Source organism: Crocuta crocuta, unplaced genomic scaffold (assembly GCF_008692635.1).
Source record: "Crocuta crocuta isolate KB4526 unplaced genomic scaffold, BGI_CrCroc_1.0 scaffold31, whole genome shotgun sequence".
NCBI classification, from domain to species: Eukaryota; Metazoa; Chordata; class Mammalia; order Carnivora; family Hyaenidae; genus Crocuta; species Crocuta crocuta.
This window is the reverse complement of record NW_027528362.1, coordinates 4,900,444-4,914,093: the sequence shown is the minus strand read 5'-3', so window position 1 is coordinate 4,914,093 and position 13,650 is coordinate 4,900,444. Positions and strand designations below refer to the sequence as shown.

At 41.2% G+C, this 13,650-nt stretch overlaps 1 protein-coding gene across 1 annotated transcript in view; it reads left to right on the top strand.

The window, feature by feature from the left end:
* The window catches only part of NALCN (sodium leak channel, non-selective), a 293,487-nt gene that overhangs the window by 241,557 nt on the left and 38,280 nt on the right, over positions 1 to 13,650 (top strand). The window contains exons 20-27 of the mRNA XM_077753896.1: positions 1,814 to 1,905; positions 1,993 to 2,115; positions 4,722 to 4,778; positions 5,276 to 5,396; positions 5,491 to 5,622; positions 6,553 to 6,720; positions 8,592 to 8,696; positions 12,683 to 12,789. Coding sequence (XP_077610022.1) covers positions 1,814 to 1,905; positions 1,993 to 2,115; positions 4,722 to 4,778; positions 5,276 to 5,396; positions 5,491 to 5,622; positions 6,553 to 6,720; positions 8,592 to 8,696; positions 12,683 to 12,789 — 905 coding nt within the window. The remainder of the gene's footprint in view (positions 1 to 1,813; positions 1,906 to 1,992; positions 2,116 to 4,721; positions 4,779 to 5,275; positions 5,397 to 5,490; positions 5,623 to 6,552; positions 6,721 to 8,591; positions 8,697 to 12,682; positions 12,790 to 13,650) is intronic.

Here is a 13,650-nt window from a genome sequence, read left to right as displayed (position 1 = left end):
TAAGATTTTCTGGAGTTCCTAGCATAATCCAACTGCTTTCAATCTGTAGAAACTTCTGCCTTAAACTCTCTTAAGTGTTCCAGGCACAATTGACACTGGAAGAAGTTGGTGATAAGAACATCTGATAGCACCATTACCCAATTTACAAGCCTCTAGTTGGCAGGCACGTCTGTTAGCACCATGATTTTTAAGCCAGAGCTCTGTCTGAGATGATCTACCCCATTGTCTACATGGAATTGTGATCAGATCCAATACATGGCCTATGTAGGTATAATTTGAGGGCCAGGCATGTTGCATGGAGATTTCTAGGAAAGAATTCAGAGAGGCAACAATAATTCAAAGCATTTTCCTTCAGCGTGATTCAATAGAAATATACAGTCTACTTAAGAACCAAATTAGAACACGGCTTTGAAAATATGTTTAAATATACACAACAAAAAGGCCCTACCTGAATAGTCTCCATTCCAGAGGCTTAGTTCTTCAAAGACTTTTTACACTATTTTCTACACAGACCTATGATGGAAACCCATCCCCCATCTTCTCCACAGCAAAAGGTTATGAGATTCTGCTAATTTCCTAAGAAATTCCCTCTGATGCTTTTCCTCCATAACAGGAGCATTTAAAACAGAGTTTCAGCTGTCTCGCTTATTCCAAATGATAGAAGATACATATAATTAAATCTAAGGAATACTTGTGATAATATCTCTCAGGTTATTTGAGCAATGGCCATCCATCTCCCAGGGAATGAGAACCAGAGTCGAGGTCCTACACGACCAGGCCCGCTCCCACCCCTCTGGCCTCATTTTCTCCTACGGTGTGGAGACTCCGCCCACAGGGCATCCTGGCTGGGCCTCACAGGCAGACCCACCTCTCCTCAGGAAGGGCGCATTTCTGCAGATACCCAGCAGCCTGTATCTTTCAAGTCTTCCCTCAAATAACAGCTTCTTATTGAGGCCTGCTCTGACCTGTTTATTTAAACTTGGAGCCTTCTAGGGGCACCTGGGTGGCTCAGTCGGTTAAGCATCCAACTTCAGCTCAGGTCATGATCTCACAGTTCGTGGGTTCAAGCCCCGCATCAGGCTCTGTGCTGACAGCTCAGAGCCTGGAGCCTGCTTCAGATTCTCTATCTCCCCCTCTCTCTGACCCTCCTCTGCTCATGCTCGCTCTCTCTCTCTCTCTCTCAGAAATAAATAAAACATTAAAAAAATTTAAACTTGGAGCCTTTTAGAGGTGCCAGGGTGGTTCCGTCAGTTGAGTGACCAACTCTTGGTTTCAGCTCAGGTCACGATCTCATGGTTTGTGAGATGGAGCCAGTGCTGACAAGGCAGAGCCTATGGGGAATTCTCTCTCTCCCTCTGTCTCTGCCCCTCCCACACACTCTTTTTCTAAATAAATGGATAAGCTTTAAAAAAAAAAAAGAGATTTAAACTTGGAGCCTCTTAGCACTCTCTGTCCCCTTTGCTTTTTACCATAACACTAAACATTTTCTAACTCATCACATATTGTGTTTGAATTTTTATCTGTCTTGCCTGACTAGAACATTATCCCCACAAGAGCTGGATTTTACCCTTTATTTTTGCCTTTTTCTAGACCCCCAGCACTACAACAGGGCCTGGCACATAATACGTTCTCAATAAATATTTTTATCAAAAAATACCCTTTAGAAGAAAACAAATACCTCAGAATACCTCTGCTAAGATGACTGTGGCCATTAAAAATATGTATGTTAAAATAAACGTATTTCTTTCAGTGATCTTTTCGGGCCTTCAGAAAAATCTTCCATTTTTATATGCCCCTTTTATTGTATTTCTAGCATTCCAATACAGTGAGATATAGAAATGCACAAAGAGAAGACAGTGAAATAAAGATGATCCAGGAAAAAAAGGAGCAAGCGGAAATGAAAAGGTAGGGGGTCCTGCGGTGTTTCTTGACTCTCGTTTCTGGATGGCAGCCTTTCCCTTAGCCTTACTGTACATCAATTTCCCCTTCAAGGAAAGTGCAGGAAGAGGAGCTGAGAGAGAATCACCCATACTTCGACAAGCCACTGTTCATAGTAGGCCGGGAGCACAGGTTCAGAAACTTCTGCCGGGTGGTGGTCCGGGCACGCTTCAACGCGTAAGTACACTCCATTTCAGCCAGGTGTTGGCCTGAGTCGTACAAACAGCAGGGGGGTTGTCATACGAGGAAGAAGGAACATGTAATCCTAATGGGGTCACAAAATAAACCGTGGGCTAATTAATCATGCTGCTCCTCTTTGCTGAGCGGCTGACCAGGTGGAAAACAAACAAAGGTTGCAAGTAGTTAACATTTATATAAAACTCACATTTGTAAAGTGCTGAACAGCCATTTTTATTTGTTCATGCTTATGTCAGTGTTACTGACTCCATATTTTGTTTTGGAAATACCGAACCAAAGGGTAGACTGAATGACGCGGGCAAGGTCATTGCCCACCCCTTCTTTTAGACTTCTGGTTTCTTTGTTGTCAAAATACCCTAGTTGGCTTCTTCTAGAATAATGTAAAATAGAAATAAAGTTGACGAGTGCTTCCATTACCAACTCTTATGAGATGAAAACCCACTGCCGATGTCTCTGTCCCTACTCACATGGAAGAAATATGTAAGAGGCTGTCAGTGTGGTCAACACAGAGGACACTGCATTTGTAATGAGCCAAGCCAATTTTAGCAGTCAACCTAGTGGGTCAAATGGGATTTTTGTCCTGCATAACTTTAGGAAATACCCCAAAGACCTTAAGACTCCCAGAGGAAATGTGAAAGCTTTCCCTCTAAGTGGTTGGACCTTCCCTGATGCCATTATTAGTAGCATAGGATAATCGTTATCTGTTATGGGCTGAACTGTGTGTCTTCCTGCCCAAAAAAAAGGGGGTGGGGTCATATATTGAAGCCTTAACTCCTAGTACCTCAGAATGTGACTATTTGAAAACAGCCTCTTTAAAGAGGTAATTAAACTAAAATGAGGTGATTAAGGTGGGCCTTAATCCAATATGACTACTGTCCTTATAAGAAGAGGAAATTTGGGGGCTCCTGGGTGGTTCAGTTGGGCTTTGGCTCAGGTCATGATCTCACAGTTTGTGGGTTCCAGCCCCGCATCAGTCTCTGTGCTGACGGCTCAGAGCCTGGAGCTTGCTTCACATTCTGTGTCTCCTTCTCTCTCTGGTCCTCCCCCCCTCATGCTCTGCCTCTCTCTGTCTCTTAAAAATGAATAAAGGCTTAAAAAAATTAAAAAGAGAGGAGGAAATTTGGACACAGACACCTATAAAGGGGAATAATATGAAGACACAGAGAGAAGATGGCTGTCTACAAGCCAAGGAGAGACACCTAGAACAGGTCCTTGCCTCATGGTCCCCAGAAACAACCAACCCTGCCCACACCTTCATCTCGGGCCCCTAGCCTCCAGAACAGAGAGGAAATGTTTCTGTTTAAGCCGCTCCATCTGTGGTACTTCGTTACTTCAGCCCTAGGAAACTAATGCAGTGTGGTACTATTTCAGGGCTGGAGAACACCTTGGGAACCATTTGGTGTCATTTGTACCCACCGCCCTCCAAAGGAGGGGGGCATTTAGGGCAGTGGAGGTTAAGGGCTTTGCTTGGACACAAGCTAGCACATGGCTCTCTCTGACTACCAATCCAGTGTTCTCTCTGCTGTTCTAGAAAGACCCTCACAGTTCAAAGCACCTGAGTGATAATGATTAAATCCTTCCCTGGGTGTTCACAAAGTAAAGAAAGAAGCCAGTAGTTTAGAGTTGATTTGATCGGTTTCCCAAGTGAGTGTTTCATCTGGAATTATCCTGTTGGCTGCCTCCATGCTAACATCTAATTGCTAATTCTCCACTTCATTTAGTGTGGACTGACTCTCCTTTTGTCAGCGCAGCAGCTGATGTGGACCGAGGAAGACTTTGTTGTAATCAGGAGCGCGTGTGCACGCGTGCACGCGCGCGCGCGTGCACACACACACACTCACACTCACACTCACAGATTGTCCGGGGCTTCACTGAAGATTGGTCATGGGCTTCCAGAAAGTAAAACTTATAAGAGGGGACCCCACAAAATCCTACATAAATCACTCCACAAGATCACAGCTAAATACAGTACAAAGAGCTCTATTTAATTTCTGGAGATTTAATTGAATAATCATGAGGAAAATCCTTGAACCGCTAAGGCAGAGATTCTAACTGAGTGTTTTTAAATGGAAGTCAAAATTTGACTTTGTCACATCCATGTCAGAAATTGTTGAATGGAGGAGGGGCACCTGGGAGGCTCAGTTGGTTTAGCATCTGATTTGATTTCGGCTCAGGTCATGATCTCAGGGTTCATGAGATGGAGCCCTGAGTGCGGCTCTGCACTAACAGTGTGCAGCCTGTTTGGATTCTCTGTCTCCTTCTCTCTCTGCCCCACCCTGGTCTCTCTCTCTCTCTCTCTCTCAAAATAAATAAACAAACATTAAAAAAAAAAGAAATTATTGAATGGAGTCATGAATTCTAAAATCAAATATTTTGAGAAATTTTAAACTACTTTCACAAACATCAGCTGCAAACCCTTCTGATTTTTCTTTCATCTGATGCTCTCTGCCTTCTGTCACACAGTTCCTGTATAATGTAAGGATGTAAAAGAGATTTTAGGTAGATAAGATGTTTATAAATACCATGCTGCCAAGTCATAACACGCTTGCTATGTTGCAGAATTTTGTGTTTGTTCTCTCTTACAGATCGAAAACAGATCCTGTCACAGGAGCTGTGAAAAATACAAAGTACCATCAACTTTAGTAAGCATTACAAAGTCTGTTTTCCATGCACATTTCAAATTTCAATGTACTGTTTTATGCCGCATAAAAATATAAAGATTACCCATATTGTCTTGCCATATGGTGCTATGAAATAGATAATTAGGGATTTTTATTAATGCCAGTCATGGGGCATCTGGGTGGCTCAGTCACCGACTGAGTATCCAACTCTTGATTTCAGTTCAGGTCATGATCTCACAGTTCATGGGATTGAGCCCCACATCGGGCTCTGCACTTATTGTGTGGAGCCTGCTTGGGATTTTTCTCTCCCTCTCTCCCTCCCTCTGTCCCTCCCCTGCTCATGCACGCCTGAACGCACATGCACTCTCTCGTGCTCGCGCGCTCTCTCTCTCAAAAATAAATAAAAAACATGTTTGTAAAAAACGCCAGTCACACTTATAGACTCACAGAAGGATCATCTCTGACTCGCACAGCCTCCCGTAGAACATTTGTTTCTCAGTTTTGCTTGTCTTTGGCAGTGATTTGCTGGGATTGGTGACTTACCTGGACTGGGTCATGATCATCGTCACCATCTGTTCCTGCATTTCTATGATGTTTGAGTCCCCCTTTCGAAGAGTCATGCATGCCCCGACATTGCAGGTACGGCTGCCGAGTCTCAGCCTACAGCTCAGCGGACAACACTGGGCTGCAGTTTTCCCTTGTTGGTGACCCGACTGCCTCTTGCCCATTTCAGATTGCCGAGTATGTATTTGTGATATTCATGAGCATCGAGCTTAATCTGAAGATTATGGCAGATGGTTTATTTTTCACTCCAACTGCTGTCATCAGGGACTTCGGTGGAGTCATGGACATATTTATATATCTTGTAAGTCTCTGGTTATTTCCTAAATGTAAGATGTCATGGTTTTGTGAACTCTTCTGCATTTCTCAGTATAAGAGAAAGATACATGAGTCCCAGAAGTTTAGAGGCTATTACTGAGTTCTTAAGTGGTCTACTGCAGGCAAATGAAGGACATGCATGTAAAATCCAAATAAAAAGTATTAAAAATGTCCATGGATATGGTTCACAAACATCAACCACATTAATATACATGTAAGACATGCACTAAAGAGTCTAAGATAGAAATGTTATTCGCACCCCACAATCTTGTGGCTCCCATACTGAAAAAAAAATCTACATCATATAATTGATTGATGAGCTCCTCATTGCCAAAAACAAACTGATGTGGGTGCAATTGGACATTTCTTTTAATTCCAATACACAAAATACCTGGCTAGACAAGGTGGTCATTCAACTATTGTTAAACTAAACCGGGAAACCATAGGAAGGGAACTCAAAGAAATTTCATTTCTTCTATATGTTCAAGAAGACATAAAAATCAATGTCTTTTCCAACATGACAAGGAAAATTGTGACCGTTAATATGTAGTATCTTTAGATCATCAATAAAATAGTAAGAATTAGGTCAAGCATGAGGTTTAGTATCCTTGATCAAAGGAATTTCAATCTCAGCCTCCCACCTGTAAGTTAAAGTAAGGAGCAGAATGCACTGGGGTATATGCACCACCGTGTGGACACTGCATTTCATTTCTGTGTACAGCTGATGACTTTCCTGTGGGGTCACTAACAGGTCTAGACTGGGTTCAGAGCTCAGAGATTGCATACATACCTAGTGACAGCTTGTCCTACACGCCATATGGAGTGTCAAGGAAATCATTGTATGCACTTGGCTCTCAGAAAGTGTAGATAGTAAAGGATGAATTGTATTAATTCTAGGAATTTCTTCCCCTGCTAGGTGAGCTTGATATTTCTTTGCTGGATGCCGCAAAATGTGCCTGCTGAATCAGGAGCTCAACTTTTAATGGTTCTTCGGTGCCTCAGACCTCTGCGGATATTCAAACTGGTGCCCCAGATGAGGAAAGTTGTTCGAGAACTTTTCAGTGGCTTCAAGGAAATTTTCTTGGTGTGTTATGTTTACCCTTTGCCTCCCATTCACACAGCCCATGCTGTAATGTAGCGAATGAGGGGACACAGTGAGTCTTGCCTGCCAAGGGTAAACACAATCTTGTTCATTGCCAGAGGACAAGAAAGGCACTAACAAAACATAACACACATTCAGAAACTTTACCCATGGATGCTCTGACTGGTCACTAAATATTTTTTAATATACTTTATTCAATGAGCATTTTTTTAACATTTTTTTTGAGAGACAGAGACAGACCATGAATGCGGGAGGGGCAGATAGAGAGGGAGATATAGAATCCAAAGTAGGCTCTAGGCTCCAGGCTGTCAGCACAGAGTCCAATGCGGGGCTCAAACTCATGAACCATGAGATCATGACCTGAGCCAAAGTCAGACAACTTAACCGACTGAGCCACCCAGGTGCTCCTGTTCAATGAGCATTTTTAGCAAAAGTATAATGAAAGGAAGAATCCAAGAGGTAGTGTTTGCTAACACTTCCATTCCTAACTCATGACCCTAATTTTTATTCTGACTTTCATTTTCCTTATCTAGAAATTAAAGGTGAGATTCAACACCATGTACTGCTCAAATATTAGCAGTTAACAGATTTGGGCTCGTTATTTCATTTTGTATGTCCCCAGTTTCTTACGGCGTAGACTCTGTCTCTGGTCTTTAGAGTGTTAACATAAAACAACTAAAAAAAAAAAAAAAAAGGAACATACAAGTATACCCACTTTACGTAACCTTAGGATACAGTATTGAATACTTAAAATGTGATCAGGGGAGAAAACACTCTTTTTAGTTGGGCAAACACTGATTTAGAGTCTTCGAAGAGCCCAGCTGCAGAAAAGCGTAGGAAGTTCATTGCTCTCAATCTGTTACAGAAGGATCTGTGCCTTACAAAGGAGTGATCAAAGGGTTCTTTTTATTATTGATGAATTCTACTCATGCATGGAAATCATGAATTAATTTACATAAGCTTATTTTACATCGTGCTTTCTAGAAACACACCTATGGGGAGAGAACAGCCGTAGTTGCAGTCAATTCTAAGGTATTTTAAAGACAGGTTGCAATGTTTCTGTAGGCTTAGAGTTGCTGATATTTTTTAAAGACGTATTTGAAATCTCAAATTTTCTTTGTGCTAAAGCCATAACACGGTGGCTTTTCACACAGCTGGAACTGAAGGAAAAAAGGATATCATCACCTGACAGCTAATGTGTATGCATCTTGGAGACTTGATAGAATTTAGCGGAGAATCTATTTGTGCCTTTCTCCTGATGATGTTTTTGTATAATTTTAGTATATTGAAGGTATGTGTTTAGATTATTCAACCAGCACAGATCAGTGGTTTGTTCAGTGTTTTTTATCCTTTGCCACCTCTCTGTGCTGAGACCAAGTCACCGTCCAGCAGAGGGAGCACCAATTAACAGACTTGCTTCTTAGGACTCCATGATCTCGAGTCCTCTGTGTCTAGCACTTTGGTGTGTCCTCATTGCTTACAAGGAAGCAAAACCACTCTCTCTCTATGCTCTGCTGATAGAGATAGGAATTCAAACATTTTTCTTTTGTTCCACGAGGGTAGATTTCAAAATCAGAAAACCAAGTCATATCAAAAATACCTTAGCCCATTTTCCTATATGAAAGTCCTATGTTTTTATTCTGAAAATCCAAAACCTGTTGTTGATTCCCTTCTCCTAACATCCCAGCAAGTCTAATTGAATGACCCATGGTGGGGAAGTTAAATAATATCATCAAAAGACCAAGAATTTCATACCACGTTCTCTGAAAAGTCGTGTCCCTATCACTGTTCAAGTCAAGCCTACTGTTTAATTTTTTACCAAGAGATGTGATTCCTCACCATTTTTTTTTCAGGTCTCCATTCTTTTGCTGACATTAATGCTTGTTTTTGCAAGCTTTGGAGTTCAGCTTTTTGCGGGGAAACTGGCAAAGTGCAATGATCCCAACATTATTAGAAGGGTAGGTTACTGCTTTCTGTCTTTTGGGAGAAAAACTGGGGTAGTTCACCATCCCTTGGTAAGCCTGTGCTGTCACTACTTTGAGAACCCCCACATAAGACTTAGAATTATCTCCCCATCAACTCCTTCTGCTTAAGGCAGACAGTCTGTCTCTTCTGGCTAGCACAGATTAGTGAGATTAAAAGCACATTCCAGATTATTCTACTGTCTCCTGCTGTTCCAGTGTGGAGCCTCTGTTGACACCTTCGGCATAGCCACTCACGATTCCAGATGCTTGTAGCGGTGAGGCTTGGACACTCTGCCTTTGGGCTTCCCCTAACTTAATCTTGCCTCATATCAGCAAACAGTAGCCCCAGAAAAGACAAGAGGCAATGTTTAACTGTCATACCACTGTTCATTACTACTCACTCCAGCTTCCTCTCCATTGAGAAGTCTAGAATCTTCCCCAGTAAGACAGCTAACAAAGACCCAAGCTTGATTCTTCTGCTGCTGCCCTTTGCCTTATCTTTCTTCAGTCAGTGTTAGTAAGAGGAGGCCAGCTCCTCGATAACCCCCGGGTTTCAGTTGCTGAACATAACAAAGTGAATACATTGCATCTTGAAGAAGGTGGACAGCTCTCCTCTGAATGCCCTATCAGGGCCTCAAGTTCCTTGTCTTCATTCTTTGTGTGTCCACCCTTTGCTGTCTTCAGTGTCCTCTCTGTTTAGCTGGCAGAGAAGAGCACAGAATCCCCTCCATGTCTGAGGGTTACGTTCTGGGCCAAAAGCAGCACACCTCACTTCCACACACATTTCATCAGCAAGAGCATGGCCTCCTGAGGCAGCGGGGAGAATGCAGCACATGGCTCAGTGATGTGTCCTTCAGAAAAGCAGGATGAGTGTGATTATAATCGACCATCACTGCTACACTAGCCAGTGTGCCTTCTCTTAGGATTCTGCCCTTTATTCAAGTAGATTCATGAAGGGAGCCAAGTACTGCTAATGTACAAACAGCCAAAGCATTTCCTTAAATAATGACTTAAGTCCATTAAGATCCGCATACTCAAAAGGCCAAATACAGCTGAATTATAATACCTATTTCTGCATTTCCAGCAAATATGGCAATCTAACACAGATTTTCCATCAGTATGAAAATCTCTACATGTTTAGAGCTACTGACTATAAAAATTATTCATTCTATAATGATTATAAAATACAGGTAACATCTCTGCCCAATCAAAATATATTATCAATTATGTTAATAGTGAGGATTGCAGGAAGTGGGAGAGCAGAAGAGACACACTAGACTGGGCACCACCCATGTCTTCAGACGTTCCAGGAACTTCAATAAACCTGAGAAGACATAACAAGGAACATGATATAAAGATCATGATGTGCCAAATTAGTTAATGAAAGAGTTAATAAAGAACATTAATCCACGAGCTCAAGTAAGCAAAGAAGGGTTATTTTAGATTCCCAATGAATAGAGGCTAAAAAGATGACATTTCAAGATGAAGTCTAGGAGGAATTTTGCAGGACTCAGTATATTAATAACAGCTTAGGAGCATTGTGATTTTACACTCTCTGCTCATACCCAGACCTAGCTAAAGATAAAAGTACAAAGGATAAAGAACTTGCCCAAACTCACCCCAAAATACATGGGGAAGCTAACATTCATGTCTAGGCAGCCTGGCCCCATTGTCCTTGCTTTTCACCAGGACACCAGGATGCCTCACCCAATCAAAGCTGGGTTCCCATGGGCTCAGAAAAACAATCTGGAAGAGCCCATAAGAGCAGATATATCATGGGGCCTCTACGTGATGATGCACCACAACAGAGCCAACAGGAATAATGTTGTAGGTGAATGTGTAGGGTTACTACGAGAACTTAACTGCAATATATTTTAACTGAAAAAGGGAGCTCTGGAAGAGTAAAAACTGTACAATCACATATATGCATAGGAAAAAAAAAGGAAGAATATATGCCAAAATGTCAACTGTGTTTGTTTGTCTTTGGGTTATCGTAGGTAAGTTTATCCATGCTTTTTAAGTTAAAGGGATATCAGTGGTGTAAGAAGGCTTTTATTCTAAGTAATTTTATTGACAATTCAAAGACAAGTAATATTGGTATTCACTAAACTAGTGGAAATAAGAATGGAGATGAGGCCCAAACGGGATGGGGAAAGCCATAGACAACTCTGACATCTTGATGCTGGGGGCCAACAAGGTGCTGGCCCAGAGACAGAAATGAGGAAGCTGGGAGGACATGAGGCTGAAGGTTGAAGATGACTTTAACCACGTTGGACTTTGAAGTTCTGTTGAAATATCTTAAGTGTCTACACATTATACCCAGAAAAGGGGTTTAGGTTCAAAACAGGACACTCACAGGCAAAGAAACAAAGATAAAACTAAAAGAAGAATAAAGGCAGAAAATGAGCGAAAATCTTCTTACTCATGTGTTAGTTTTAAGTTCTTTTAAAAAACAATGTTATTGGAGATATAATTCACTTACTGCACAGTTTGGCTGCTGGTAGTGTACATACAATTCCATAGTTTTTAGCATATCCAGAGTTGTACAATAGTTGGGCTTAGAACATTTTTTAAAATATTTATTTATTTTGAAAGAGAGACAGAGAGCACAAACAGAGGAGGGGCAGGGAGAGAGGGAGAGAGAACCCGAAGCAGGCTCCACACTGTAGTGCAGAGTCCAATGTGGGACTCGATCCCATGAACCGTGGGATCGTGACCTAAGCCGAAATCAAGAATCGGATGCTCAGTTGACTGAGCCATCCAGGTGCCCCAGGCTTAGAACATTTTTACCACTTTAAAAAGCAACACTATCTTTTAACTTTCACCTTCTATACCCTTATATCCCTGACACCCCCATGGCAAAACCACCACAAAACTACTTTCTGTCCTTATAGAGTTCCTTGTTTTGAACTTTTATATGAATGGAAGCATCCAACATATGATCATTAGTGACTGGCTTTTTTAACTTAGCATAATGTTTTCAAGCTTCATCCATGTTGTGGCATGGCTCAGTGCTTCATTCCTTTGTAGAACTGAATAATACTCCATTGCATGGATACACCACATTTTATTTATGTAATTTATCTGTCCACTGATGAACATTTGGATCATTTCCACCTTTTGGCTATTATAATTAACGCTATTTACAATAATAATGACATAAACATTCATGTACAAGTTTCACGTCGATATTTGTGTTCATGTCTCTTGGATAAATACGTAGGGGTGGAATTTCTGGGTCCTCCAGTAATTCTTTGTTTAGTTGTTTCAGGACCTGCCACACTATTTTCCAAAGTGGCTGTACCATTTTCCACTCACACCAGCAGTATATGAGGGTTCTGAAAGGAGGATTCTAATTTCTGCACAACCTGATCAAAGCTCGTGATTTGATTTTTGATGATAGCCTTCTTAGTGGATGGCAAGTAGTATCCCACCAAGGTTTTGACTTGCATTTTCTGGCTGAATAATGACACTGGGCATCTTTTCATGTTCTCATTGGCCATTTGTATGTCTTCCTTGGAGGAATGTCTGTTCAGATCCTTTGCCTACTTGCAAATGTTTCTAGTGTGAACTTTTACCACTCATCTCGGCAGCCCTTGTCCCTGTTCACTGGGGAGCTGCCCACGTCACTGTTATCACATAAAAACCTTTGTTATTCAGGGCGCCTGGATGGCTCAGTCGGTTAAACTACTGACTCTTGGTTTTGGCTTAGGCCATGATCCATGGTCTGTGGAATGGAGTCCCTCATCAGGCTCTGCGCTGACAACACGGAACCTACTTGGGAGTCTCTCTCTCTCTCCCTGTCTCTGCCTCTCCCCTGCTCATGTGCTCACGCTCTTTTGCTCTCTCTCTCTCAAAAGTAAATAAATATTTTTTTTAAAAAACCCTGTTATTCTAGGTAAAATGTACTTCTTATCTTTCATCTTTATGGAGTTCATTTTCTACCAGGCTCCCCCTGACTTCTTTTCTTCCTGTTTTAGGAGGATTGTAACGGCATATTCAGAATTAATGTAAGCGTGTCCAAGAACTTAAATTTAAAATTAAGACCTGGAGAGAAAAAGCCTGGATTTTGGGTGCCCCGTGTTTGGTAAGCATTTCAGGAAAAGATCCTAAAGATGTGATATTTGTCAGAAGAAGGTTTTAAATCAATAAAATTTGGCATGAAAAGTAATTTTGCTAGAGGTGCTAAAACGATTTTAAGTAATACAAGGCAAAGCCCTGAATTCCAACAAGATGCAAAAATACAGTAAATGAGAGAGCAAGTGGTATGCTGAGGCCCATGTTGCTTCATGTAACTAATGGATTATCACCCCAGTGTTTTTCTAATACTTTGAAGTATGTAACTTGATTCGCATGGCATTAAAAATTAGTGGGGCTTAAAAGATAAAGATTTTCTATCAAATTAAAACTAAACTTGTCCTGAGTTTATATCTTTAAGGGAGAATCTGATATCCTTATAACAGTTGTATAGGAGCCCGAATCATAAAGCTGTTTCAATTTAAAAACCCATTTACATTGAAGGATTTCCATTATTGAAACCCTGGAAAGGAGTAATCAGTAACACAAATGATTATATCTAACTTTCTCTTTAAAATTCATTTTTCCCGAAAATGAGTTTTCAAAGCATTTACACCAAAGCCAGAAGTGCCTAGTACCTTCTTTCTCATCCATGTTACAAATGGTGATGAATGAAATCTCTCAGTAGGCTTCGCTGATGAACTAAGTGTCCAAATAAGTATTAACTTCATTTGTCCTAAAAGGACAAATAGTCATCTGTTTTCTTTTTATTTCATTTTACCTCTTAGAATAACAAGTGAACTGCAGCGAAGACTCCGCTTTTGTCACAACTGATGTTTTCTACAAAATGTCAAAACTCTTTAAAAGAAATTGCATTTCACCTACCTGTACCCTTAGGACCCATTGTTACCAGCTTTGGCATTTCACTGTT